This window comes from Talaromyces atroroseus, assembly GCF_001907595.1.
Source record: "Talaromyces atroroseus strain IBT 11181 chromosome Unknown scaffold_9, whole genome shotgun sequence".
NCBI classification, from domain to species: domain Eukaryota; kingdom Fungi; phylum Ascomycota; class Eurotiomycetes; order Eurotiales; family Trichocomaceae; genus Talaromyces; species Talaromyces atroroseus.
Window position 1 is genome coordinate 11914 of NW_017971441.1, and position 27346 is coordinate 39259.

At 39.7% G+C, this 27346-nt stretch overlaps 6 protein-coding genes across 6 annotated transcripts, besides 2 other annotated features; 2 read left to right on the top strand and 4 right to left on the bottom strand.

Moving 5' to 3' along the window:
- The first annotated feature begins 9 nt into the window (after positions 1–9).
- Positions 10–267: a repeat region (Identified by RepeatMasker using a combination of RepBase library and repeat library created with RepeatScout).
- Positions 264–6499: a repeat region (Identified by RepeatMasker using a combination of RepBase library and repeat library created with RepeatScout).
- Positions 6500–7454: 955 nt separating this feature from the next.
- UA08_06384 (hypothetical protein) lies at positions 7455–8797 on the bottom strand (the record flags this gene model as incomplete). Its single annotated transcript, XM_020268876.1, has 4 exons — positions 7455–7639; positions 7725–8174; positions 8244–8581; positions 8643–8797. 4 exons carry the CDS (start codon positions 8795–8797, stop codon positions 7455–7457), a joined length of 1128 nt encoding a protein of 375 aa, XP_020118035.1.
- Positions 8798–11682: 2885 nt separating this feature from the next.
- Positions 11683–12807, top strand: UA08_06385 (hypothetical protein; the record flags this gene model as incomplete). The annotated part of the gene is made up of 2 exons (XM_020268987.1): positions 11683–11850; positions 11905–12807. 2 exons carry the CDS (start codon positions 11683–11685, stop codon positions 12805–12807), a joined length of 1071 nt encoding a protein of 356 aa, XP_020118273.1.
- Positions 12808–13537: 730 nt separating this feature from the next.
- UA08_06386 (Tannase) lies at positions 13538–15298 on the bottom strand (the record flags this gene model as incomplete). The annotated part of the gene is made up of 1 exon (XM_020269098.1): positions 13538–15298. One exon carries the CDS (start codon positions 15296–15298, stop codon positions 13538–13540), a length of 1761 nt encoding a protein of 586 aa, XP_020118275.1.
- Positions 15299–17649: 2351 nt separating this feature from the next.
- On the bottom strand, positions 17650–19750 carry UA08_06387 (hypothetical protein; the record flags this gene model as incomplete). The annotated part of the gene is made up of 6 exons (XM_020269206.1): positions 17650–18009; positions 18076–18517; positions 18575–18840; positions 19059–19438; positions 19503–19619; positions 19672–19750. The coding sequence occupies 6 exons, from the start codon at positions 19748–19750 to the stop codon at positions 17650–17652; spliced, it is 1644 nt and encodes a 547-aa protein (XP_020118358.1).
- Positions 19751–20835: 1085 nt separating this feature from the next.
- On the top strand, positions 20836–23082 carry UA08_06388 (hypothetical protein; the record flags this gene model as incomplete). The annotated part of the gene is made up of 6 exons (XM_020269217.1): positions 20836–20961; positions 21028–21110; positions 21166–21557; positions 21616–22014; positions 22081–22394; positions 22486–23082. The coding sequence occupies 6 exons, from the start codon at positions 20836–20838 to the stop codon at positions 23080–23082; spliced, it is 1911 nt and encodes a 636-aa protein (XP_020118357.1).
- Positions 23083–23479: 397 nt separating this feature from the next.
- On the bottom strand, positions 23480–27113 carry UA08_06389 (hypothetical protein; the record flags this gene model as incomplete). The annotated part of the gene is made up of 7 exons (XM_020269228.1): positions 23480–24825; positions 24903–25057; positions 25467–25504; positions 25583–26177; positions 26239–26360; positions 26405–26685; positions 26846–27113. The coding sequence occupies 7 exons, from the start codon at positions 27111–27113 to the stop codon at positions 23480–23482; spliced, it is 2805 nt and encodes a 934-aa protein (XP_020118356.1).
- Positions 27114–27346: the final 233 nt, after the last annotated feature.

Here is a 27346-nt window from a genome sequence, read left to right on the forward strand (position 1 = left end):
GATCAGAGGAATCAGAGGATTTCTATGAAGGCTATGATGGAGGAAAGCTATATAAGGACGCTCATTTACCATGTATTTAGTTTTCTTCTATCGTCTTGAATTAACTGTGATAACTTGAGTATACGATCTTCTATCGATCAGGATATTCATAGTCTTATTCTTATTTCTTTCGTCTACCGAGACCTTTCGACCTTAGAAGCCTATTAACTTCGCCCGTTAATAGCTATCCTAGCTATACTCGACGGTAATTAACCGAAGTTTCCGACAATAGAGAAGACTTATCTCAATGGGTCTCCATTATTCTATAGTGAATTCCTTAGTGATGTTATAGGACTTAGGAAGATTTTTTAAGTAATAGTCTTTATATTAGAGGTAAGCTTTGTGTTTATTAAAAAAAGATTCTAGAATCTTTTTTTAGTCTTTCTTTATAATAATTTTATAAATTTTAAAACTCTTTTTTAAGTGATTCCCTCTAATTTCTTATTAGTTATTACATTGATTAAAAGTTTAGTAAACTATATAGGAATTTTTAAAAAAGATAAATCTAAATGAATATAGCTTTAAGTTAATCTATTAATTATTTCTTCTTATTGTTCTCTCTGCTATTTTTATCTAGTAGATTAGTGAGATAGATATTATTATAAAGCATTTCTAGGTATATATATTATATAGAAATCTTAAAGTTATTAAAGCTAGGACTTTTAAAAATATAAAGCTTATTAAGGATTTATTAATTTCTTTCTATAAGCTTTTTAATAGTTCATTTTCTTAATTAAACTATATTATTATGACAAGTTATAATATATTTTAAAGCTACTATAGTCCTCTAGCCTATAAGAAATGAGAAAACTAGGAGAAAATATATTATAAGAAGGAAGGTGACTTATTTATTATAAGACTATAGCTAGACAATCTTAATGGGCTTTTTTATTATATTATCCTTGATAAGGCTTATATATTGCGCAATATTAATAGTAGCTTGTTTATAGCTATTTAATAGCTTAAAACTAGTTTTTATTTTTTTTATTAGCTATTATTTTCTATAATGATATCTTAGACTTTTAGGGCTATATATCTCTTATTATATCTGAATAATCTAATATAATTTAAAAGGATATATAAACTTTATAGAGCCTTAATATTATAAATACTACTAATCTTTTTTTATTATCTAAGGAGCATCTAATAAGTTTTTTAAGATTTATAATATATATACTCAAGAAATATATTTTTATAGATAATATTATTATTTAAGTTGTAAATATTTATCTAAAAAATATTCTAAAATATCTAAATATTAAATAAACTCTTTCTTTATCTATCTAAATTAGATCTAACTGCTTGATTATTAGCTCCTACATTTCCTCATCTTAGATACACATGATCCATATCAAGTTCTCACGCAATAAGAAGGTAATATATAATTAAGCAATTATTTCTTATTACAAAAACTTAATAATGAAAAAGAATAATAAAGTTATAATGAATATAGTAAAATACTAGATACTAATACTGCTAACTTCCTGGCTTGGTATAGAGTTTGCTAAGGAGTTTCTTATAATAAGAATATTTAAGAATATTCTATACTTATTTTATCTCAAAACTATATATTAGAGTCTTACTTGGATAATCTATTCCAGAAAACCCCCTATATCTTTTTTAAAATGGTTCTAAAGAATTTATTACCTAGGAAAGATCACTTAATTATTAGTTAATATACTTAGAACTCTTTTATAAGACTTCTTGAAAATAAAGGCTATACTATCTATTATTATGTATAATTCCCTTATTTGTTAGAAGAAATAAATTATTTAGTGTTTTTTTCTAGCTATTTAAGTGTATGTTATAGCTATCTTGAAAGAGTATAATATTAATATAAGAATATTTTATTTTAAACTTAATTAATTATAGTGCCAAACATTAATTATAGAATTTATTATTATAGATAAATACTCTATTTTAATTATATCCTTAGTTATTAATATCCTAGGATTAAACTTATATTCTTGATATAATATTATATATTTTTTTAATTTGTCTTTCACTAAATCTATTATAGATTAAACTATTAAGCATTTTTGGTGCTTTAATTAGAATTATGTGATTATTATCTATATTTACTTAGTGACTAATAATTAAAATAGTATTTAGTAGTTTAAATCTAATAAGAAGATAGTTATAAATATATTTTATAACTTGAATCTAGTAATGTTCAAACTTATAATTAAAAGCTCTAATAAAATTTCTATTAGTAATCTTATTATATAAAATGGTGCTCTTTATTAGCTAAGACCTAGTAAAACTCCCTTATCTTCTAATAATACTAATAATAAAGATATTATTACTGCCATTCAGAAATTGTTTATTAAGAAGATAGGTATAATAAATACCTCTAAAACTTAAACTATGCTTTAGTATTTTTTATTTTTTATTTATATTACTTAATTTATTACTTAATTTATTACTTAGTTTAACTAGAATAGATATTTTTTAGCATATTATGACTTTCTTTAGATAAAAAGTAATAATTTTTATATTTTTAATAAGTATCTCTATAAAAAATATTAGAAAATAGGATTTATATATTTAAAATCCTTTTTCTAATTATCCTACTATTAATATATGCTCTTACATTTAATAATAAATTTAATAACTATAAACTTCTGGCTATAAGATATTATAATATCTATAAAAGAATTTATATAATTGCTATAATAAATAATAGAGATTATTTATATATAATTAAATAGTTAACTCATTACAATAATTATATATAATTATCTAATTAATGCCAAGCCATCTATAGCTAAATAAAGCGATCTAGCTATATTTCTAATTAGCTTAATACCTTTTTATCAATTTTTTTCTTCATAACCTTATATATTCTAGCATCATATTAGATTATCTAGAGATTAATCTTCTTCCTTATAAAGAACAAATTATCAATCTATATAAAGATAACCACTCTACAAAATCAATATTAGAATTTCTTACAAGCCACTATAAAATCTCTATTAAAAATCACACTCTTTATTACTAATTACAAGAATAGGGCATTTATCATTTAGAACATATATATAAAAATTCTCCTCACTTATACACCTAAATTACTATTTTATTCTTCTAGGCATATTTAACAGACAAGAAAATAACTATTACATTAAAAAATAAAGACTTTTAGATAAATCAACAAGCAATACAGCGAATTTATTTTAGAATAGGTATATATTATTTATTTAGTGCACACACATATACAGAGATAGATAATAAACTATACCTTATTATATAAACTGAACTTAATAGTAAAAGTATTAATAGATTTGGCTATAAAATACTATATATATATTTTTGCTTTAAGATATATATCATCTCCAGGTATTATTTCTTTAAGCTCTTTAACATCTTATGATTAACTTAATATATAAAGATTGTCTATTTTCTCTTATCAAAGAGATTAATCTTATTAATATTCAGAGAAGATAGAATAATCTATAATAAGTTTATTAGATATTTATTATACTAGGTCCAAACTATATTTGATTAATTAATAGCCATAATAAATTATAGCTATAAAATATTAAGATCTATGCTACAATTGATGCTTATTTATATTATATTATTTAGATATATATTAGTATTAGCAATTACATGGCTGTCAATACTCTTCACCAATTCTTTAATATAATTGAAGATATAGATATTTAATCTATAAAGATTAGATCAGATTAAGAAATAAAGACTCTACTTCTTATAAATATATATTTTACTTTATAAAAGCAATAAGACTATAATCTTTCTTTTAATAATTATTATTGGTTTGGGATAAGTATATTAAATTAATATATTAAAAATTAATAAGAACAGCTATTAAAAGATTTTTTATTCTTATAATAGGTGAGTAATTAGATTTTTAGATTATATAATAGCACTAATATTTATTTAAAATAAGGATTTTTTGCTGAAATCTAAGAATAAAACTTATATATTAAAAGCTAGATTATAAACTATATTGTGCTTTTTACTATTTATATTCCTATATTTAGATAGGAAGTTCATTATTTTGTCTAAAAGTAAAATATTTATAAGATATATCTATAGAAAGATTAGGAATATCTACTAATAGAAAAGCCTTATATGATATATTATTATTATCTATATATTATAGATAATTTTAGAATAATACTAAATCTAGATCTCTTAAAGAAGTTATAGTAGGGAATAGATAATTAAGATATAATAATTTTTAAAGATTATTTAATATAAGCTAATCTTAATTATAGATATTAATAAATATTTATTAGCTAAGATTATTAATCTTTATAATTTAATATTATAAAGTAATAAATACTCTTTAAATATATTATAAAAAGATTGCCTGTTAGATGATAGTTATATATATTATTAAATATATTAATAATTATAGCAAAGCTTATAGAATCACTTCAATGTATAGAAGAAACTTGAGTTAGTGGAATTATTAAGATTAATGGGTGTTTGGGAGTAGTATAGTAAAGAGCTTAAGGCTTGCTATTAGATTGTAGAAGAATATTTTAGTATTATAAGCTATGTAATATTTATTTAAAATAAAATAGAGAAGGATTAGTTATAGTAATTAAATAAAAAATATCTCACAGTATCAATAAATATATAGATATAAGAAAGATTTCTAATTAAGAAAAGTTTAATTAATAAAGATAGATTTTCTTATTTAGCTATCTTCTTATAATATATCTAGAAGGCTGGTATATCTAATAGTGAATTCTTACTAGCATTAACAGAAGATTCTATATGATTAAGATAATTATTCTATATATTTAAATCCTTGCTTTTTCTATTATTCTTTAGAATATTGAATAATTGTTTCTTGTTTAGCTGATTAGATAATGTAGTATTTAGTTCAAGCAATTTAGTTTGGCTGGTGTCATTAAGAAGATTATTGGGATTATTATTAGAGATATCTGTATGGTTATTATTATTAAATTTCTTAGAAGTATTTTGAGTGTTGTGAAATGCATTAATATTAATGATTAAAGGCTTGAGTTTGATCTTTATATCACTATTATTATTGTTATTATTATTATTATTATGGGATTCCTTAACTTTTATTTCTAGAATATGAGTTACTTTTTTTTTGATAGCTTTTATAGGGAATGGAAGTAGTATATTATTTATATTATCTTTGTCTATCTTGATGCTAATATATAGATAAATTATAAATTAATAACTCTTATTCTTTTTCTTTTTTATTACTTGAAAGTACTTTATTAAAATAGATTTTAGATTTATTATAGCCTATATATTGCTAGATAGAATAATAAGAGGTCTTTAACTTTTTTGGAATTATCCAGCTACTATAACTTTTTATATATTTAATGTCTTATAGATATAGGATTATATATTAAAATTCTTTATAAGCATCTTAACAAATTTATCTTTTATTTTAAAATAAGTGTTGATACTTAGATTAATTAGAGTAGATATTATATAAGTCTAATTATAAAAGATTATCTACTTCTCTTCTTTGAGTACTCTCTAGTATAGCTAGATTATTATAGAAAATATATAAAAGGCTAGAGTAGAAGCAGCTTAATTATTATATATAGGACTGCTAGTATTAGATATAGATATATTTTACTATATTCTAAAAATAGTCTCTTAATAATTATAATAAATAGCTTGTTAATATTTTAATAGTAGTTAATAAAATATTTAAAGAATATATAATTTAGATCTAGGCAGATTATTTCTTAGAGGAGAGTCTTTTAAGAGATTAATTATAGGAGATAGTAATATATTTATTTTAAAGATTAAGTTTATCTAATTATAGAAATTGTAAGCTGAATATTTTATATATATTGTATATTTATAGCTTAGATTTTTAATATAAAAAGCAGTTTATAATATTATTTAAAATAATTATAAATATAAAATAAGAAAGTAAATTAATAAGTTAGATATATAGGAACTTTATATTTAATAATATATATTAAACTTTTATTGATAAGATAGATTATTAAGTAAGAAAATAGTCTATTTCATTATAATACTTTACTTATTATTAGCTAAGAATTAAGTTAACTAGAAATAATTAATTAAGTATCTAACTAACTAACTCTTACTAGTTAGCTTATTGATTACTTATAATAATAAATTATTTTAGTAAAATTTCTTCTAAATAGTTATTCTTAATTAAATAAATATAATATTTTTATATAAGAAATAAAAAAAGATTTCTTATATTATATATAAGAAAAGTAAAGAAGTAAAAAAAAGTTCTAAAATTCTTTTTACTTTTTTTTATTAAGACCTTAAATTTATTTATTTGCTAATAGAAATATTTTTATATTATTAATATAATTATTATAGAAGGTTTTAATTAATTTATACTTATACTATCATATAATCTTTATGCGTTATGGAATTTAGACTGTAGTTTATAATAAAATGTAAGTTATATATAAAATTCATTTTGGCAAGGTTGTACGAATAGGCTGCCGTAAATATCACCACGCTTTGAAAACCTCTGTACGTTTCTCTTTGAACTAACTCACTATCCAATCCAAAGATGCGATTATTTTCAGCTTGGTGCATTCCTTTGGGGATTTTACCTTGGTAATAATGGACACCAGTTTCTGGCCAAAAGGTAAACTGTGGCAATTCCGATATATACCTAGGTAGACAAAGATGCATGGCCATCCTTATTTATGTCCTTAGTGCTATGTCTCTTAGGACTCAGGTCTATCTTTCTGATAGAATCAAGCGGCGTGGAATGTTTATCGTCTGAAGCTGTGTATTTGTCAGTTGATTATCTGAATATGTGAGCACTCTAAGCAAGAGTGCTGGTTACGCTGGAGTGTTCATTCTCGTCTTTAGGTAGGTGAATTATTCCTCAACCTTGCTAATGTACTGACAATCCAAAACACTGAATACGGCTCTATCTACACGCTGGCAGTGACTCGGTTAACGAGCACCTTTGCTCCCGATTCCAAACGTGCAGTCGGGATGCCCTTGGCCTATTCGATCGCAGATATCTCTTCAATAATGTCGTCACAAATTTACCTAGCGCATGTTGGCTTTTGCTTAAGCGCAAAAAATGCAAAAAGGCCAAATTTATTACGGAAGAATATACCTCAAATCATTTGGAAGGGGAGATAAGTCTTGACTATATACATTTTGTAAGGTACAAGGAATTGCTATATTTTATGCGAACAGGTTAATGCTCATATCTAGGTAATCGATCTATTTTCGCGAGTAAAGATATATACCATTGAATTATACCCGAAAGAATTTGTTCTCAGTAAAAACAGATCATAGTTCGACTCTCTATGAAGTCGTTCTGGACTTTGAGATCCGTTTCTAGGTAAAAAGTCTTATAAGTAATATTGTTGGAGCGGAGATTATATGATTCTACTAAGGGAAACTGTCTAGCTGACTACTGTGCACAATGCGTCCGACTAATTCTTGGAATCAGTCCAAGCCAAGATTCTCTCCCTCGAGTCTAGAACTATGTCTATTGCCCTTGGGACTGCTAGATCTTCATATTTCTGTAAGGTATCAGGAATGTCACCATTGCTGCGACCAATGAAGGATCCCAAATCTAGCCCATCTTTCATAGCCAAGTTGCCTCCTGACCCACGGACTACAAAGGAACATGTTAGTACGATAGGTGATATGTTTTTTTATGCTTGCTGCAAGGAATTCTGCGAATGGTACTCCCAACTTACATGGTGTCATAACATGTAGAGCATCGCCCAATAGCGTAACTCTTCCCCTAGGTAAGCCCTCACTGGGTGGCACGAAGTCTTCCAATGAGATAGGCGGATTCACGATTTCATCAGGAGTTGTGTTGTACAAGGGCAATAGAAATCTAGACTGCATGTGGCGCACTGCATTAACCGCTCTGTGGTAATACTCAATCTTCGAAATAGCAGTTTTGTCAGCGACATTCTTCTGCTGACATGTCATCCAGTAGTATCGAGCAGTCTCTTTATCATCAGAGACGCCATGTAATCCCGAGAAAAATAGTGCTGATGCGTTGACTGTGTAAAATGACTTAGCGATATCCCTGAAGATTTGCTCATATTGTGCTTTGTTGAGAGTGGTTTCTCCCATGCAGACTTCGATTGGAAGCAAGTGATTCTTTGCTTTCTCAGCGCCGAGAAGTTGCTTTCGTACTAGTTCAATGTCAGATATCGGTTGAGCTATTTGCCTTGGTTGCTTTGTGTTCTCCTGTCCAATCTTACCAAGACTATGAGCACCATCAGCGCCGACAAGAATATCGCCTGTTGCCACGGTACCATCTGCAAAATGGGCCGTTATGCCGGACGCTGTTTCTTCATAATGCTGAAAATATTTATCGTACTCCACAATCAAATTTGTGGCCAACACTTCCCTAAGCCTCACTCGATTCGCTCGGACAAAGGGTCTGCCTTCCTTGGGACCCAAGTGCAATTCTTCTTCTCCAGTGACACCTTCGATTATTGCCGCATCACTATCAGTTCCGTAATTATGGAGATGAGAAGTCGTGTCAAGAAGTGGAATTATGTCCTCTGGAAGTTCGGATTTAAGCTCATTCAAAATGCTTTGTACGTTGTCAGAAGTGAAGTGAAATTTAACCAAGGCCCAGAAGCTGGTGCTCTTACAAATGCAAGGTTAAACACCATCCTTGTGATCGTGCCGCAGGACTGGCATCCCGATCAAAAATGCGAAAAGGGATGTTCTTTTTGCGCAGTATCTGCCCAAGGGTGAGGCCTCCTAGCCCGCCACCTATAATGAGAACGGTTGGCTCGGTAGACATAATGTGTTGTGTTACTTGCTTCGGATAACTCTGCGAGTTTTGAAAATAAAAATATGAGTGTATATTGGGAGAGCTAGAACCGGGTAGTTGAAATAGCGCTCTCCGATGCAATTGTAGGTAACCATGCTCACTGAGAGGCAATGAGCGTGAACAGGAAGGGGCATTTATAGGTTTTCTGGGGGATTCAGGCAGGGTTTGAAATACGTAGTTTGTTGATCGATGCGACAACTGTCTATAACTTAGCTCCTAGTAGTAGACCAGCAGAAAATCCATACTCCACTGTGGTAAATCCGACCACTCATCTTGTTTAGCAACAGTGAGCTCCTTATTGTTATCTCCGGTGATGCTCCACTGACAGTAGGCTTAGGAGAAATTGGTTCCCCATCAGAAGGTTGTTCAACCAACGTTTAACGAACGTCCGCTTCTAACAATAATATCTGTCGGAGCGGCGGTTGGAAATCTGCGACGAAAGACGCATTATCCGCGGGCATTCGGTGCTTCATTCACTCAACGGTCTTCACACTCACCGATCTCCGACCCAATTTTGTATTCATAGTAATATGCTCGGTTCTAGGTCTGAATATACATAAGAGAATTAGTATAAATCTTTTCTAAGAAGCATTTACATCCTAGAGATGATGTTCTACTGACATCCACCACGACAGTTAAGAATATGGACAAAATGCAAAATCATTAGGTATATGCACGTAGGTCAGAGTTCATTCAATCTCAAGGAGCTGCCGAGTTGAGATCCGGTACAGGGGCCAGCTCTAGGAATGTTTGAAGAATGGACCACTGATTTGACTCTCATGAATTCAGTCTATCTAAATCAATGCTTACTCAACCAGCCACTTGTAAATCAATTGCTTAGAAACTAGGTCCAATACCTAGGCAACAAGTGACAAGAACCTCTAGCAATAGATAAAAACAGAATAAACCTCTACATACGAGCCTTGGAATAAAACAAGATGCTCTATCTACTACCTTAGATCCCTACCATTATATTCCACTAATTCATATATAATACTAAGCACTATCATCACAGAGCATCGTAAACCACGCCATCAAATTGGCGTCAGATCTAATACCCCTTTCCAATATCTCCAAGGGGTTTTCCCAACCACGAGATTGCATTTCTTGCGCTGCGCGTGTAAATCTGGTAACAAACCATCTCCTGGTGCACGTTCCGTGTCCTGCAGCTACGGCCCCAACGATAAGCAGGCAAGACGTAAGATCCATATATGGGCAGGCTTTATGCGGCAAGTGGCAAATCGTTTCCTTCAAATCCTCTGCGAGACGATTGAGGTTGGGCGATGATTGTGATGGCCACACGAGGTAGAGAATTATTTCAAAAGTTTGTACTGCAGCGCGGAGATATAAGTTATCTTCGAACTTGCGTAGGGCGTGGGTTTTATGTTGCAAGGTCATTAAGGGTTGCTGAATTTCTTCTGCGACAAAATTGAAATCCAGATTATGCTTGTGATACAGGTCTATCGATCTTCGCAGCACAATGAGTCTTTCTGTGATGTCTGCTATTTGTTGAATTGTCGAGCAGCCTTCATTGTCTAAAGCGTCGACAACCCTCCTATGGTATAGTTGCGGAAAATTGAAAACGTGGTTTATGGAATCCCTGACCTAGCAATTAGCCGTGCTCATTCAATGAACAAACTATGAACGAACATGAACAAAATATTATAAAACCATGGTGGTGTATCTATCCCATGAGATCGCCTGTAACTAATAACCTGGACTAGGCCATCAATGTGAATATCCCAGGCAAAGTTCGAATGCATCTGCCTCGCTGCGAATGCCATCGTGAGAACTGCACCGAGGAAACCATCTGTATGAGTATTCCTAGAGCTGATTTTATGGATAATTATTCTGAGAGCTCTTTGTGAGTGCAGCTCTGCCTGCCATTGCCAGGAAGGCTGAGGTGACCAGTTTCGCAAACCTACTGCCATAGTTGCTTCAATTAGCGCGGGTTCTGAGCCGAAAAGCTCAAACCACGCGGCTTCACAGGGATTCCTCGCTGGCCTTAAACAGGTCAAAAGGATGAGCATTTGAAGGTCATTCCCTATGACTCGTCAGCCCAACTTGCATATTATTGTTGACCAAATCTAATTCTAGGTTACTGACGGGGACACGCATTGAAACTAGATGACTCAAACAGTGATGGTGCATCTTGGCTAGATATTGAAGTCGTAGTTCGATTTGTTATTATCCCTTGACAAAGATCTTGATGTGTCGCGGTGCTAGTTTCTTCTGTCCTAGATCTTGCAATGCGCGCGCGTCTTTTGGCAAAATTTGACTTTGTGATGTGGCCTCTCATTTGCTTTGCTGACTGTGCAGAGAGGCTCGGTGCATTAGTCGTGTTGAGAAAAAGGAGTTCCGATTTTCCCATTTTGACTTTGCTCTAGGTGAGGACATTCGAATTCTTGAGTATCGAGGGTAGAATTTTAATGAAGTCAATACGACGCTTGATAAATCCCGCAACAAGTGGATCCCAGGCCATCCATGTAGACTCGTTGATTGGACTAGGGTGCTTTTTTAGGGCGGAATCTGATTTTCCTAATTAGGAAATAGTTCATTAACCTCAAGTGTCAAAGCCAAAAGAGCGTGGACCTCAAGCCTGACCTCAAATCTAAGAGCAAAAGACTAGGTAGGCAATCCTGCCTGTGAATGAACCTAAATCTGATTTTCCTAATTAGGCAAACGGAGAAAAAGATTTCAAGTTCCTGTCTCGCCTAAGATATATGAAGGAGAAGATCCAGGATCTGGAGATATTCTTTTCGAAACCACTTGTTATCATATCCTAGAGCGCTTTACCCTAGGTATTTCTTTGCTACGACTGTTCCCATAAAGTTCAAGTGAAACGAGAAGAAGCCATGAGTCGTCGATGGGTTCTTACCAGCCAAACAGGCTTTGAAACGTCGCTGGAGTTTCAGAAGAATGCCAGCGCACCATCAGCAGACACATTAGCCCCTAATGCGGTATTGGTAAAGATGTACGCTGCTAGCCTGAATTATCGTGAACTCGTCATACCCGACCCAAACGTATGTCATCATCATCACAGCTTAATTGCGAAGACTCTCATTAACATGCTAAAGGGCATCACGGGTCCGATGACCGCAGGAATTGTGCCCGGATGTGATGGCGCCGGAATAGTCGAGGCGGTCGGTTCGTCCGTTCAAGAATTCCGTCCAGGAGATCGCGTTGTTACACATAATATGCCGAAGGCAGCCGAGACCAGAGGTGACGATGCGTTCGCTACCGTTGAGGACGTTCCGGGCAGCATGGGACAAGGAATGGATGGAACTTTACAATCAAAGGGTGTCTTTATTGAGAAAGCCCTCGTCCATGCCCCAAAATCTCTAGACTGGTTGCCAGCTGCCACTTTGACATGCACGTGGCTGACGGCGTGGAATATACTCTTTGGCGTAAAGGGCAGGGAGGCTGGTCCAGGTACGTGGGTGCTTGTTCAGGGCACCGGCGGGGTGAGCATCGCTGCTTTACAACTGGCCGTGGCAGCTGGTGCAACTGTTGTTGCCACGACTTCAACTGAGGACAGGGCGGCTCGTTTGAAGAAACTCGGTGCTGTTCACACGGTTAATTACAATTCCAATCCCGACGACTGGGGTCAAGAAGCCAAGCGACTAACCCCGGACGGTCGTGGCTTTGATAGCGTTGTGGATATCGGAGGAGACCAAACATTGCCCCAGTCTCTGGTAGCGGTGCGTACAGATGGTCTTGTTTCGGTGATAGGGCAAGTAGCCGATAAGGGCCAGCCAGTGCCGTTGTTCTCAGTCCTGTTGCACACATGCATGGTTCGGGGAATACTTGGTGGAAGTAGAAGTCAATTCAGGGAGTTGGTACGCTTCGTAGACGAAAAAAACATTTCTCCTGCTGCGGACGACGTGATTTTCGAATTGGCAGAGGTCAAGGATGCCTACAGAAGACTCCAAGAGAAGAAGCATTTTTCCAAGGTGCTTATTCGCATTGACCATCCTTAGCCTGACATGATCATTTGCACAGTTTCAAAAGGAGCCATCGCGTGCAGGGATACCTATTGATTACAAGTAGTATAGGAAATACGGAGTTTATAGTTAACTAGAATGAATAACTACGAACAACCACCTCGGGCCTTTCTTGTTTATCCAAAAGCCAGGCGATCATGACGGTGTGCACATTTGAATATTTACAACTGAAGAAGAACCGTACGCTGCGTGAAGTGTTGCTTCTGCGGTTAAGAAGGAAACATGTGCCGTTAGGGCTATCCCAATGTGTCCTGGGGACGCTTTCACTTTTTGTTCTAACTTGCGTCTTGGTTTCAGCAGCACTGACCGTCATGCTATTTATTCCTTGGAGCATTCGGTAAATGACATGTCAGAGCATAAGTTCTTATATACAATAGGCGGCTAATTTTCTCAGGTCAAAATTGCTTCCCGTTTTTAATCATTGATGTTTAATATCTGGGAATCGTTGCCATCTGCTTGTTACTTAAAAAAAAGTCTGTAAAAATGCCCGATGTTCATAAAGAAGGCTGCTCATAGGCATTAAATTGGTTAACCATCCACTTTTTCAATAAGTCATAGCCCCTAATACCCAAGTCAGGAACAAGAAGGGTGTGAGCTAATAAGTATGCACTGAGCTTAAATTAGGTATATGAAAAGACATTAAAATGAAGTATTGCCCATTAACAATGCCTCAGAACATTATTAGGAGTTCTGTCTAGCACATGTTTTAGTAGACAGGTATCTTGAAAGCAGGGAAGGTATATGTCCATGTGTCATAGGATCCCTGATCAAAGACGCAGTCAAAACTGGAACTGTTGGAGTGCCACAGAGGGCGTGACGGCCATTGACAAAGCATCTGAGTCTCCCCCTCATAGGTGCCTGAGCTTACAGTAGCATTCAGTCTCGTCGGCATCACGTCATTTTCAACCCAGTCGATCATGATGTTCATGTTTACCTCTGGATACGGACCAGGCTGCAGCGAATTTGTTCCGCAGTGAGCCGCACCGGGGATAAGGTATAGCTGGTACCAGTCTTGCAAGGCGTCCAGGCTAGAGTTCGCTGAAGTGCCGTTGTACATAATGGATCGAACTGATTGCCAGTAGTGAACAGATGATGCAGATGGAATACTGGGATCCGATTCACCATGGTAATGCAACAATTTGCCACCCGAAGATTGAAAGGGAGTCAGGTCTGGGAGGGTGGTTTGCAAGCTATCCATGTATCTCACCATGGCTGTATTCATCCAGTCAACCAGAGTGTCATAAGTAACATTGTCAAGGTTGGATAAATTGTCGAGATCAAGGAGTTCCACATATTTTGTGACAAATTCACCTCCAGTGGATGGAATATCGAGCTCCCAGGAGCCAGTGGTATTATCGTACTCGGTGGCGGCGTCACCTAGCGAAGCCGTAATTTGGAATGAGAGATATGCCCTCTCCCCTTGGGAATTGTGGAGGCCATCATATATTGTTTGAGCAACAGCAACTGCCTCTGCACTAACAGTGCCGTTCTGAGCAGGTTCATAAGAAGAAGACATGCTTGAATCTTGGCGCTTGCTGAAACCAAAGCCAAGAGAAGTGCTGGATTGAGCAGTGCAGTAATAGGGCTCGCCAATAGTAGAGCTGAGATTGAAGTTTAGCTGGCATAAATCGGTTCTTGATACAACACCATCTGTTCTTCCGTCCATAGGATCACAGGCAGCGATAGTCAGGTTCACAATCTTTTCCAACTCGCACGGAGGAGGAAAGTAGTCCAGAGTGTGCTCGACTTCGGATGAAAACACGTGGTTCACTTGTTGTTGTCCGTAACGAAAAGCAGGGGCACCAGCAATGATTCCATCGTATTCAGTTCCCCAGCGCTGGGCTTGACTCATGGCTTCGCGTCCACCATCGGAGCATCCTTCGAAATACGTGTATATCTTGTTGGACGAGGCATAGAACGCTTGAGTGAGCGGCTTTCCAACAATAGTCAATTCTCCGAGTGCCTGGTACGCAAACATGTATGTAGCATCCCAGTTAATTGAACCATTTCCGTAGAGGAAAACTTCGTCGTAACTTTTTGAGAATGCATCATAGCCGGCATCAGTAACTCCACCTACCGCTCCGTACGGTAGGCCTTCCGTTGGATCCGTGGCAAGACTATATCCTGATCCTCCAAGCACATAAAAACGATTGGCGTATTGAGAAGGATCGGGAAAAGCATAGTTGAGCACAACTTTGTCCCCTTTTCCAGTGTGTGTATAGGAGACAGTCACATTACAGTAGTTGTAAGTGGTATCTGACGACGTCGTGAACATTGATGAGACCGATGCATTGGAAACTGTGTTAGCGGTCACAGTTGAGGGAATCAACTCTATGCCAAGTAGCGTTCCATTTGCTGGTAGCGCATTCTGCACATTGGACACCGTGCATAGGTCAGCGAGAGATGAGGCTCCCGCTGTTGCTGCCAGCGCGGCAGCAGCGAGAGGTGCGCGAGCTTGTCCACGCATGGTGTTTGAAGTATGATTAAGCAAAGCGAGTGTAGTGATATACGGTTTTAAGGTGCGTAGAAGGTAGGTTGGACAATAAGGAGAAACTCACCTTTTATAACCGTCACCATGGGGTAGCTTTTGTACCAGACTTCTGAGGCTTACGTACAGCCCACGTGAAATACGAGTCTCGAAATCTAGAATACAGGCAGCACATGAGGCAACAAACGTTAGGGACACATTCTTGTCGGCGGTTGTACGCGCGTACCACGTACTGCATTGCTCGACGTAGATAAAAAATTATAGTACCACACCCAACGGTGGAGTGTTATTAGCAAAGACTGGGTGGGAATTACACATGGTCGGTCATCATGACCACTCTCGAACGTGAAGCTCATTATGTCTGTGCTTAAGCGCCTGCAAGTTGCTGCATAATTATCACTAAATGGGCTATCAAGAACCATCGCCAAGAGCGATTGCGTGTCCCATCTCTGATTTTATTTATGCGGTGTCCGCCTGAAGACTCAGCGGGATGAAGTTTAGGCTTTTCTTTGCGCCGTTGATATATATAATGATATCCAATGGGAAGGATTCTTGAAACAGCTAAACAGATAGCCCCGACAGCTGGATTGGACAATACCAATATGCCAATAAGCAACCACTACTGTCGACTACGTAGATCTGCCAATACGGTGCTTACATGGGACATATTATATCGACGAGAATAACCTTCTACAGAGGTCCGATGTCTTCGGACTGCCTAGTCCAGAAGCCCCATGTAGTATCTACTCGAACTCCATATCGAGTCATCTCGTAGTATTCGTTGCTGAGATGCGCGGAAGCCATTCCAAACAGAGAAAGTCTAATCCGTGACCTACAATTAGACTTGGCTAAGTTCAATAAGTTGAAATCGTACGTGTGAGAAACTTTCTGTCTTGGATCATCTTGCGGGACGTCGGCGGATAAAGATTTTCGCGGTGGGTACCAGGAACTCATGCATGCACTGCAGATCGTCTCCGCTCATGAATACTGGGCTCATACGCGTTCTTCTTGGCTCAGCAGAAGAATATTCGTGTACCCTTGGTGACATGGGCTGAAATAGGAAACCGTTCCGCTGTAAGAATGATCCTAACGGTGAAGATTATCACCTTCAAGGAATCATGGATGTAATGTTTCCCGGTCTAAGCAAAACAGGACACACTACACAGCCCCATATATCCACTAGCTGTATAGGGACTAGCGCAACCTTCCCTCCTCCGATGCTGTTCACGATATGTGGTCGACTTATGCATAACATTTTTCAGGCTTAGGCAGATGAGAGTATAATATCAACTCCGACCTGCGACTTGCAAATACAGTACGCCTAGAGAGGGAGGAGTGCACAAGCCGTGCAAACAGCCGCGAGAGACGACGCTAGCCAATTAAGGATGGCCAACACGCGGCCTGCAAGCAAGAGACACGACTGCCAATGATGAGCACCTTGTGCTTGACATGGCGCAGCGGGGTGGCTTGTTGTGTGGCTGTAATATCTGTTAGCTACACAGAGGAATCAAGAAAAAGAGAAGTCTTCTGCTCGGCACTTTATGGAATGGCATAGCATCTCACAAAATATACGCAACGCCAGTATGGGAAGAAAATTCTAGCGCGCCAGCATTACCTACCGCAGGCATCTGATTCAAGAGTTGGAAGACGAGAAGTAGGTGCAGAAACAAGGCGTCACGGGCAAAATCAGGGCCTTCTGGGACAAGGAAGTCAGACCGGCGTTCCCCGAGGCCATCGCGGATATAGGCTTTATTAAAGACTTTTCCACGACAGAAACACTGCTTTATAAGGACATTAAGGATGCCAACCGCTAACCGGAGATTGAAAAAGTTGTGCGTGTCCGACAAGGCCAGGACGTAGACTCTGAAGAGAGGGCGTTTCTTGGAAAGACTGTAGGCAATGAACATCCCTTCCACAAAAGTCACGTGTTGGAAGAACATACCGGAACAAACCATGCATGGTCTCAATGGCCCGTGATGTCGCCATATGAAATAAGCCGTGATGGAATGAAAGCTTGGGCGCCGACCTGGGGCTTGGACGCCCGTTCGATGAGGAAATTTTACCATGCAAATGCGCGAGCAGTCATTGGCTATTACTTGGTATCTGTACCAGCGCACTGGCTCGGCCCCAAGAATATCTTGCTACCATCAAGCGAAACCTTCCATCAAGCACGCTACTATCTGTAATGCACTCAACCTGATAATTTTTCACGTAGGTATATGATTTATACAGATGGCCATTATGTTGAGTCCGTATCTAAAAATTCTTTTCGTCTTTCTTGCAAGTCTACTTTTTTCTACGATTCACTTCCTAGGTACCAGCGACGATCGTCAAACACGACATTCAGATCCCTCTACAGCCAACCATGGCTGGTGGGCAACATCGTCACTTCCATTCATACTATCAATCAGCATGGCCATCCCACCCACCAGATGCCACATGACATGACAGTGGAATAACCAAACGCCAGGATTGTCCGCTCGAATGCGTAACACTGCGTATCCACGACGGGGTATCTGTACGGTGTCTCGCAGGACGGCTTTCGACAGGTCATAGAGAACTACCTCGCTATTGCCGTCTTGTAAATATGGCCCGTTTTTGATCTTGTTCTTGGACCAAGGGTTGTATGATCCCCACGTTGAGCCATCGGCTGACTGGTCGACCGCAACAACATAAAAGTTATGGCCGTGCTGAACAGAGAGTTAATCGATCACTTTCAGAAAGACAGGAAGGCAGATTTGATAGGTATCACTTACCAAATGAAATGGGTGGGCCCCCTCATCTAAATTGTTCACTATAAAGTCAATCCATACAGGTCTATCGCCGGTCGTAATAGCAAGCTGATGTTTATCCCATTGATTTCGGGCAAGACCAAGAAGTGGATACGCGGGGTTACTTTGCATTTTCCATGTCGTGCGATTGAAAAAGCCATGAGGGATATTTTGAAGACGACTCAGCTTCTCGACTTTGGCGTACACCACATGAATTTGTTCTGCTTTGGATGGTAAAGCAGCAAGGATAGTAGGCGTTGAAGAAAGGTTTTGAATGTCGATAATATTCGACTCGGAAGATATAATATTCTTTTCATCTTCCAGGGTGTCGGGCTGTATTGATAACAAGGACGATGATGAGACGGGTGATAGGAGAATTGGAAACGATTGTAGTGGCTCTAAAGCTGGGTTTCCGATTTTGAAGTCACTTTAATCTGCTTATTAGATGTGGTAAATTTATACACAGAGCGGGCAATGGCCTTACGATTCATCTAATTTCACGGTTATCCATGAATAATGGTCACCCCGGTCCTTGGGTGGTCGCAAGATAAAGTCCATCCGCTGACCTGGGAAGAGGACTCCAGCTGAAGACTTGTCATTTACATGAGGTTTTGTCTCCACGGGAATGCCGCCGTCAAGGGTAATTACTTCAAGCTTTCCTTTGGCAACACCGAGGGTGATTCCGGTTAGGGACCTTGGGTTGTCAGTACTCATTCCTCGATCAAATAATGCAGTTATGGAGCCCTTACCCTGTATTCACAATCCTCATACGGTACGTGCTATGCCTGTCAAGTATCAAAGGAATTCTGCGTTCGGCTAGGTCAATACAGTCCACAGGCCGTGCTGGGACTGCTCTTGAACAATTAAAGTGACCAACCCCATTTATCAATAAAGAGTCTGGAACTGGCTGAATGATAGTTAGCCATGTCATTTGTGACAGAAAACACCGGTTTTCAAATTGTACACACTTCATATCCCCTAGAACCCCACCATAGATACCAGCTGGCCACATCTTGAGCCGTTCGATGGTACCAGTCGCCAATCATCAGGAGAAGCTCCTTGTCATAGACGTACTCGACGCTATCTGGGACTCGCATTTCTCCCGACATATTGTCGTTCAAACCTCGATGCTTTTCGAACAGTCCTCGCACGTTAGGAAAGGAAGGAGAAACCGGCCGATGAACAACGAATCCTCCATACAACCCGTCTGCTCTCTGGACGTTGGAATGTGCGTGATACCAGAATGTGCCGGACTGGGCTTCTGAAATAGTGAAATTATACCAAAAGGATTTTCCAGGTCCAATGCCGCATTGCGTGACTCCCGTGGCACCATCCATAGTATTGGCGCCTGTTGATTGGATAAGCGTTAAGTAAATATCATATCATATAATGAGGCTCCAAGTGAACAATACCTCTCATATAAAGACCGTGCCAATGCAATGATATTTCTTCATCTTCCAAATCATTCCGCACCAGAATCTGCAGTGTATCTCCTGAGCGTGCTTCAATCGTAGGACCGGGAAATACACCTGCCGAACAATCAGGAAACCGTTTTCAAGAGATGATTCGGTTGGAACAGACCGTTAATCAGGTACACCTTCTTTCTAACACCGTCTGGTCGTCGATGTCCCGAGGTTATACTCCAGTTCAGCGTCTGCATGGTCGCTTCGCGATAAATGTGATCCTCAGGCCGCAGCATTCCATTCTCAGATATTCGATTATCTATATCCAAGTCTGGCGAGGCCGAGAAAGCCGACGGTATGAGCCCATAACCATGTAAAGTGGTCAAAAATTTACTGCCGTAAGCATTGAAGTGATAAGAAAAGTAGTAAAGATAGATAAAGAGAGCTAATGTTGCCAACAACGGCAAGACACATAGCAGAACAGATGTCTCTGATGACGACGCACGGTGATGGGTCTTGCCATTTTCTTCGGTATTTTCTCTCTCTTGCTGTACGACTACAGGCGGCAGCACTATTCCTGGAGACGTTGATGCATGCTGCTGACGTCTACTTGGTCGTCGCTGCATTGTATGAACACTGTGATAGACATGTGGAAGGGAGTGACTGGCAGCCAACTCACAAGGATAACTAACCTAGGGGGTTCCCAAACTAGGAAAATAGGCACGGGGTGACATAGCTTCAATTGAAGATTCAACACGCTAGACAGTCTACGAGTGGACGGACGAAGAGAGGCTAGACCGCCGAAGTGGAGCCAGTGGGGACAAGCGGAGACGGGAAGCGTTTAGGTGAGGCTAATAGATTAGCGCTGATTAGCGCGGCTCTGCAGCCAGCAGGGAAATCAGGTGGCCGCACGTGCGACTGGCAATTCCCAACACTCCCTGCCTCGCTGTATGCGCTAGCTTGCTGGCAGCTGCTAGTTGCTAAGAGCCAGTCTAATTGATGCCGCAGTCGTGCTGACAGCCACACGGCTCGCCACTTAATGCTGCTTGTTGATCCCCATGCAGGCGCAATGCCACCTGACTGGCCTGGGGCACATACCTCGCGGTGGTGGAAGGAATGCAATGTGGTACCTCGAATTACACAAACATTTTGCGGAAACTTCGGCTAGGACCGTAACGTGGAAATTCTTCAGTCATGCTTGGCTTGTTGGAATAGAGCCAATAAAAATGATTGCTATGGGGTCTCTCTATCTGTCTGACTATTTCTATACTCTCTGCCCCAGTTTATCTATTACTTTATCAACGAGAAACGGAACACTATCCAAAACATTTTGTGAATCAAAATGGCAATTACTTTGAGCGTTGCGCTGGGCATAGCCGCCCTAGGTGCCAGCCCTGTGCGCGCCGCTGGTCTGGAACAGATTGAGCATGTTGTACTATTCATGCAGGAAAACCGTGCTTTCAATCACGTAACTCATTTCCACACTCTATGTTAGTGATTTGTGCTGATCGTGACTTTTGATTATGTATACTAGTACTTTGGAACAATGGCCGGCGTGAGAGGATTCAATGACCCCAATGTTCAAATTAATTCCGATGGACGCTCCGTTTGGTACCAGTGAGTCACGGTATGTAAGTTACGTACGGGGCAATTTGCTAATACTCGGGTTCAGAGTCGTTGATTCAAGCCTGTCCAACGAGACAGACTATCTGCTGCCGTGGTACCTCAATTACCTGGGCGGGAACTGGTCAGAGGCAACCCAATGCATGGTGGCCGGATCAAACGCTTATGATGCCAATCACGCCGCTTTGAACGGTGACCTCAATAACCACTGGGCCACTAACAACACCCCATGGAGCTGGGGTTACTTTAAGAGGGAAGATCTCCCCGTTCATTTTGCCATGGCTGAGGCCTACACCATAAATGACATGTACCAAGAAGGCCAGATCACGGCCACGAACCCAAACCGTGTGACCTGGGTCAGTGGAAGCATAAATGCTCCCGGATCTCCCACCAATCTGAATGGAACGGGTGGCGTGTATATCGACAACAATGAAACTCCAGGTGCAATTCTGATGCGTTTATTTTTGATATTTGACAAGACTTACTGAACATGAGACAGGCTGCGAAACCGGGCCAGATGGCCTATACTCCTGCTACCCTCTTACATGGGAGACAACATTTGAAGTCTATGAACGCCTTAACGTTTCCTGGCAAGTATGGCAAAACACTGACAACTTCGATGATAATCCGAATGCCTGGTTTGAGCAATACCAAGATGCACCTACCAATTCTTCGCTGCATATTCATGGAGACTCTTTTCAATATACCCTCGACGACTTTATTTCAGCCGCTGCCAACGGCACCCTTCCCCAAGTCAGCATCATAGTTGGCCAGGAAGAATTATCCGAGCATCCTCCATGGATGCCTAAGGATGGCGCCTGGTTGCAACAGCAGATCTTTGATGCAGTCGTCAACAGTCCTGTATACAATTCCACTGTTCTAATTATCTCCTATGATGGTATGATATTTCTAATATTACGTTTTTGAACGCAATCGTAATTGATCATTGTTTGTGTTAATCCAGAAACTGGTGGATTTGGTGATTCTGTTACGCCATTTCATTCACCTGCTGGAACGCAGGGCGAGTGGATTGAAGATCCATTGGGAGAATTTGGACAGGTGTACACTGGTCCTGGTTTCCGCGTTCCCTCCTGGATTGTGTCGCCCTGGACTCGTGGTGGACGAGTTTTCACTGAGCGATGTGATCACAATTCTCAAATCCTCTTTGTTGAAAAATGGCTCGAAGCTAAGGGATACAATGATGTGGAACTGAGTGGTATGGCAACTTGGCGTCGGGAAAACATGTGTGATCTGGTCAATGCTTTCGACTTTTCCAACGTAAGTATCCTAACATTTGGTGTGATCTCGTTTAAGATATGTATTATGTACGTTTGTGCCAATATACCGCTAACCTTCCTTCAACAAAAAGCCCGATTACAGTATTCCTAGCATTCCGGCTGCCGAGGTGCCTCACACTGACTCCGACGGAAATTTTGATGGTACGACTCTTTGCGAGGCAACTTACACTACCCAAACCCCACCCGTGCCATACGGCAACCAGACACTTGAGGACTCTCTCTTCTTTGAAGACGGTTTCAAGGAAGTCGTCGGTGCTCTTACAGAAGGCCGATATCTGACTTTCGAAATTGACGGCTTCGCTTTGACAAACCCGTTTTCTGACGCCGATGGCACTGGCCTCATCTCCATTAGCCAGGCTACGTCAAGTCATGAAAGCGAAAACCAGCGCTGGGTTATTCATTATTCCCAAGGTGAGCAAAGCGGGATTTTCCAGATTTCAAGTGCCCTCGATGGACGCTTTATCGGTGACTTTGGCCTGCTAGTACCTGCCAGCCAGCAGGCGGAATTAGCGGCTGACTTTAAAATTGCTTTCCTTGGCAATGGAGGTGGTTATTCCTTGCAGTATGATGGGGGCAACTTTTTGACTGTGCTGGGAGATGAAGTACTTGACTCTGCGGCCTCTACTGCAGATGGCTTTCAGATCTATAGTGTGTCTTACCATAACTAATGGCAGACCCTGTATCTACTCGAAGATTGGCTCAAGGATGATTCCCATTCCATACACACTATGGTTCGTCTAAGGAACCAATGCTAGACGTATGGATTATTAAATACTTTATCCCAAGTTTGAAGTTCAACATCATTGTTCCGTAAGAGATGAATAGGCTTCAACTATACCGTATTCAAAGTAGGCCATACAATAACATCAGATCCGCATGAGAAAAAGGAAACTTACGAGATAGTTGATGCGATTGGGTTTCAGTCAATTTTTTCTTACATCACTGCTCCACCTATGTATAAGTCTAGCTCTCACTTCCTCTTTGAAAAGAACTCTCAATTCCTAGACAATATTCCAACGAAATATCAGTTTCTCCATGTCGTCCCATCAAATGTATATGACCTCACTAATGAGCTTTGTACAAGGTACTCGAATCCAATACCTCGCCCGTTGAAGACCGAAGAAACTCGACCCGTAGATTGTTTCCATCCAAAAAGTTCAGTGTGCTGTAACTATAATCATCTGCATATACAAATGCATTATAAGGCGGTGCAGAACCTACTGCGCTCAAGCCCTCAATGTTACCCGCACCCCCAGCGATGATATACATAGGCGCCCTCGGGTTATTCATTCCGTTGGGGTCAGCGGTATTATTATAAACAGGGAGGAAACGCTGAGAGTTGTGGACATGTCCGAATATGCCAAGATCAACACCATAGGTATAGAACAACTCTTCAAAAGCGGCTTGGCAAGAGGTGCAACTCGACGAACTTGACCCGGTTGTGTACCATGGTCGATGTCCGGCGACTATAACCCAGGGAGTTACGCTGCGGTCGACGCTTGCAAGATCAGCTTCGAGAAAGCTTAGTTGCTGATGCTTTTTACCAAAGGGGCCGCTGTCAAGCCCGGCCGACCCGTTTTGACCGTCAGGTGCATCCGGAAAGTCGGTCTCAGTGTCAATCATGGTAACGTGAACCATGCCATATTCAAAGGAGTACCAGAAGGGTGGCTTGGAGAGGCTTTTGGCTGTATCAGCCATTGACTGCAGAGTAGTGTTGGAAGAGCTTGACTTAAATGAGTTGGGCATGGTCTGTCTAAATCGATGCATGAAGTCCGTAAAATTCCTCTGACCTTCTGGGCATAACCCCGAAGTGTAGGGGATCTCGGTACAATCCGCTTCGTGGTTTCCGGGGCTCGTCATATAGAGTTTGCGTCCGGAAATGGGGGCAAGTTGATCGTAGAACTGCTCAAGTATGGCCTGATAGGCGTCCTTGCCATCGAGGATATTATGGGGTTTCTCGTAGAAATCGTCAGCATAGGCGAAATCACCAGGGTGCAAAATGATCTCATAGTTGTCAACTGTCGCTGCAAGGCGACCAATGGTAGTGTGGTTTAGCTCTGGAAGGATGGTAGGAATTGTGTCCTTCTTTCTCTTTGAATCTACAGTATACCCGTCCGCACCATAAACGCCTAGATCAATGACAACGCTGAGATTGAACGGTGTCTGATCTCCAGGAGTCCGGGGACTCAAGAAGTGCCCAACAGTAGAGTTCGTAGAGACAATCTTATAGTAGTAGGTAGTCGCTGGGGTCAAGTCTGCCAATATCACAGTGTTGGAGTAGGTGCGTGAGGTTGGATATGTAGTGGAATTGACAGTTGAGCAGACCTTAGAGTCGAGGTCGTCGCTAGAAGTGCCATATTCAACACAGCTCTGAGATTGGTACGCATATGTATTCCATCCAACAGAGACGGCTGCCATAATGCGAGTTAATTAATTGATGATTCGAGAGTTGAACAACGTGAAAAAGGCTCCAATTCCACATGCTCACCTTGAGGTCCATAAACTGCGAGCCGTTGCTGGTAGGGGGTGGTGAGATCTTTTGGCAAAGGAGGGTAATTTATTAGGCCGGCTTGCGCTCCATTAACAGGTAGGAGCGCCAGCAGTGCTTTGAGCAAAACAATGGAATTCGTCATTTTTCCGAGGCTGTCATTTCATCAATCATCACTGCACGTGAGAACAAAGGTAGGAAAGAAACAACACAAAACGAGGATAAATTATGAAGCAAATATACGGGGGTTTATATCTAAATAATCATGTCTTCGTGCGTGCCTGGGTGCCTCGGGCTGCAACCACGCAGCACAGCCTTGCATGTAGTTTGACCAATCATCATCGACAGCTCCTGCACGCTTTGCAGTAGGGCCGTCGATCCATCGATCCTTTCTATTATGGGTATGTGGGCCCCGTGTCTAACGGCTAGCCGGCCAATCAGAGCAAGTACATTGTTAAAAAGATTTATAGAGTATCTTGATGCCTCAGGCATTACACAAAAGAGCATAACTAACTGCTATGCATACATGGAAATGCATGCAGCACTTGATTGACCGACACCAACCTGCGAATATCAACGTCGACAAGCAAAAACATCATAGGCTATAGCACAGAACAGTCAGTGTTCACGTATTCCACTAAATCTAGCCCTGTCAAGATCATATCAAGATTTTTTGATACGTCGACAAAGTCACTTAGAGCTGATGGACACGTCGTCCGTGTGAGCTGCATAAGGAACCATTTGCAAACAGGCCCTGGCGGACTTTTTCTTGCGCCAACAGCTAAACACCAGATCAGGGCACCCGGCAAAGGCCCATAGTAAGCATCGACGTTGGATTCCCATAAAAGTGACCGCAGCTCATTAGTAGAGTCATCGAGATTGTTATCGTTTGAAACAAATAGAACAATGGCGTGGACCAAAATACGATCTATGCCTGTCCCATAACGGAATGGCATTGACTTGAGCGAAACAAGACTTCTTCGAAGGAAATGCCACTGAGTGAACATTTCTTGCTGCTCAATACGGTTACCAGACAATTGTTGATATCGGATGCACATGCCAACAATCTGGAAGAAATCACTAAGCAGGCGAATGGTGGATATGCTAATTTTCTGTTCCCAGAAATCTTTTTCGCCTCTCTCAAATGTGAAGATCCTGAAATCGGCCGGTTGCGGGAAATGAACTTCATATTTATTAACTTTCCATTCAGAGAGAGGTTCCAAGCTGGGAACTAATTCGGAAAGTCCCCTGGCTACCTTCTCGAGCTGATTGATCCTAGTTATGTATTTATAGTTAAGTAGAGTAGTAGGCAGCTTGGAGGATGGTAAGTGCTTACAATAAGACGGTGACTTTCAGGTTCCCATCAAATCCAAGCATATCCAAGCCACCTCTGCTATCGATCATATTCAAAAGTTTGTTTTTATATCGTACATATGCTTCATGGTTACAATTGACAAGCTATTAAAAATTAGTATGCTCAGTAATATAAAGAGGGGCAGTACACCGTGCACCTCAAATGTTAGAAGGGTGAGTGTTGCAACAATATTCATATCACTGCCAGCTGTTCTTGGGTCCGCGGTTGTATCAAATAAAATCTTCTCGGAAATGTCTCTTTGAAATAGAGTCAAGTCACTTATCTCGCATTTAGGTCCATTGAGATCGTCCCAAGTAGTTGCTGTCACAAGCTTGGCACTCATGAACGGTTCATGAACCACCATAGCCGAAATCATAGAGCGGAAAAATGGGTGTAAATAGGTGCTTGTCTCGATATATTGTTGGAAAACTTTGAAATTAAGTTGTCGGTATTAGCATTCAAAAACCTCGTAATGTCAATGGTTTGGTCTCAGCTTGCCAACACATATCTCTATCGATATCGTATCAAGCGCAGATATTCATTTTATGACTCACGGAAAGAAAGAAAAAACGGTAGCGCAGCAACTTACAACGTTTTAGCCGTTGACATACGGCGTCTGAGACGGGCAACCATGGCAAATCCATAAGCTGTGTCAGTTGTCGTGGCGGAGAGCCCAGTGCTAGTTCGTTGTGAACCAGTGACAACTTTTGCTGCGTCTGTCTCTGTCCGTGACGAGACTGCAGTCGGAGGTGGCTCTTTCTAATGTGCGAGCGTACATGACTAATTCTCTTTTTCTTGTCTTGTTGTGGTGGGCCTGTGATAACCACGAATGACGAGTCTTCAAACCTTTCGGTCATAATGAAAGTTGATTGCTGATGTGGTCCTTAGTTACTCTCATCAGATGTATAGAAAAGGATCGGGGAGAACGCTGCCGGTTTTTCTAGAATGAAATGAGAACCGTAGCGGTGGATCTCACAATTTAGTACAAATGCCTAAGTAAGTATAGCGCCTGCGGCATCGGTATTTGCACTAGACCATATTCGGCAATTGCCTCTTTGAGCAAACCATGAAGTACATATAGCTCTTGTTA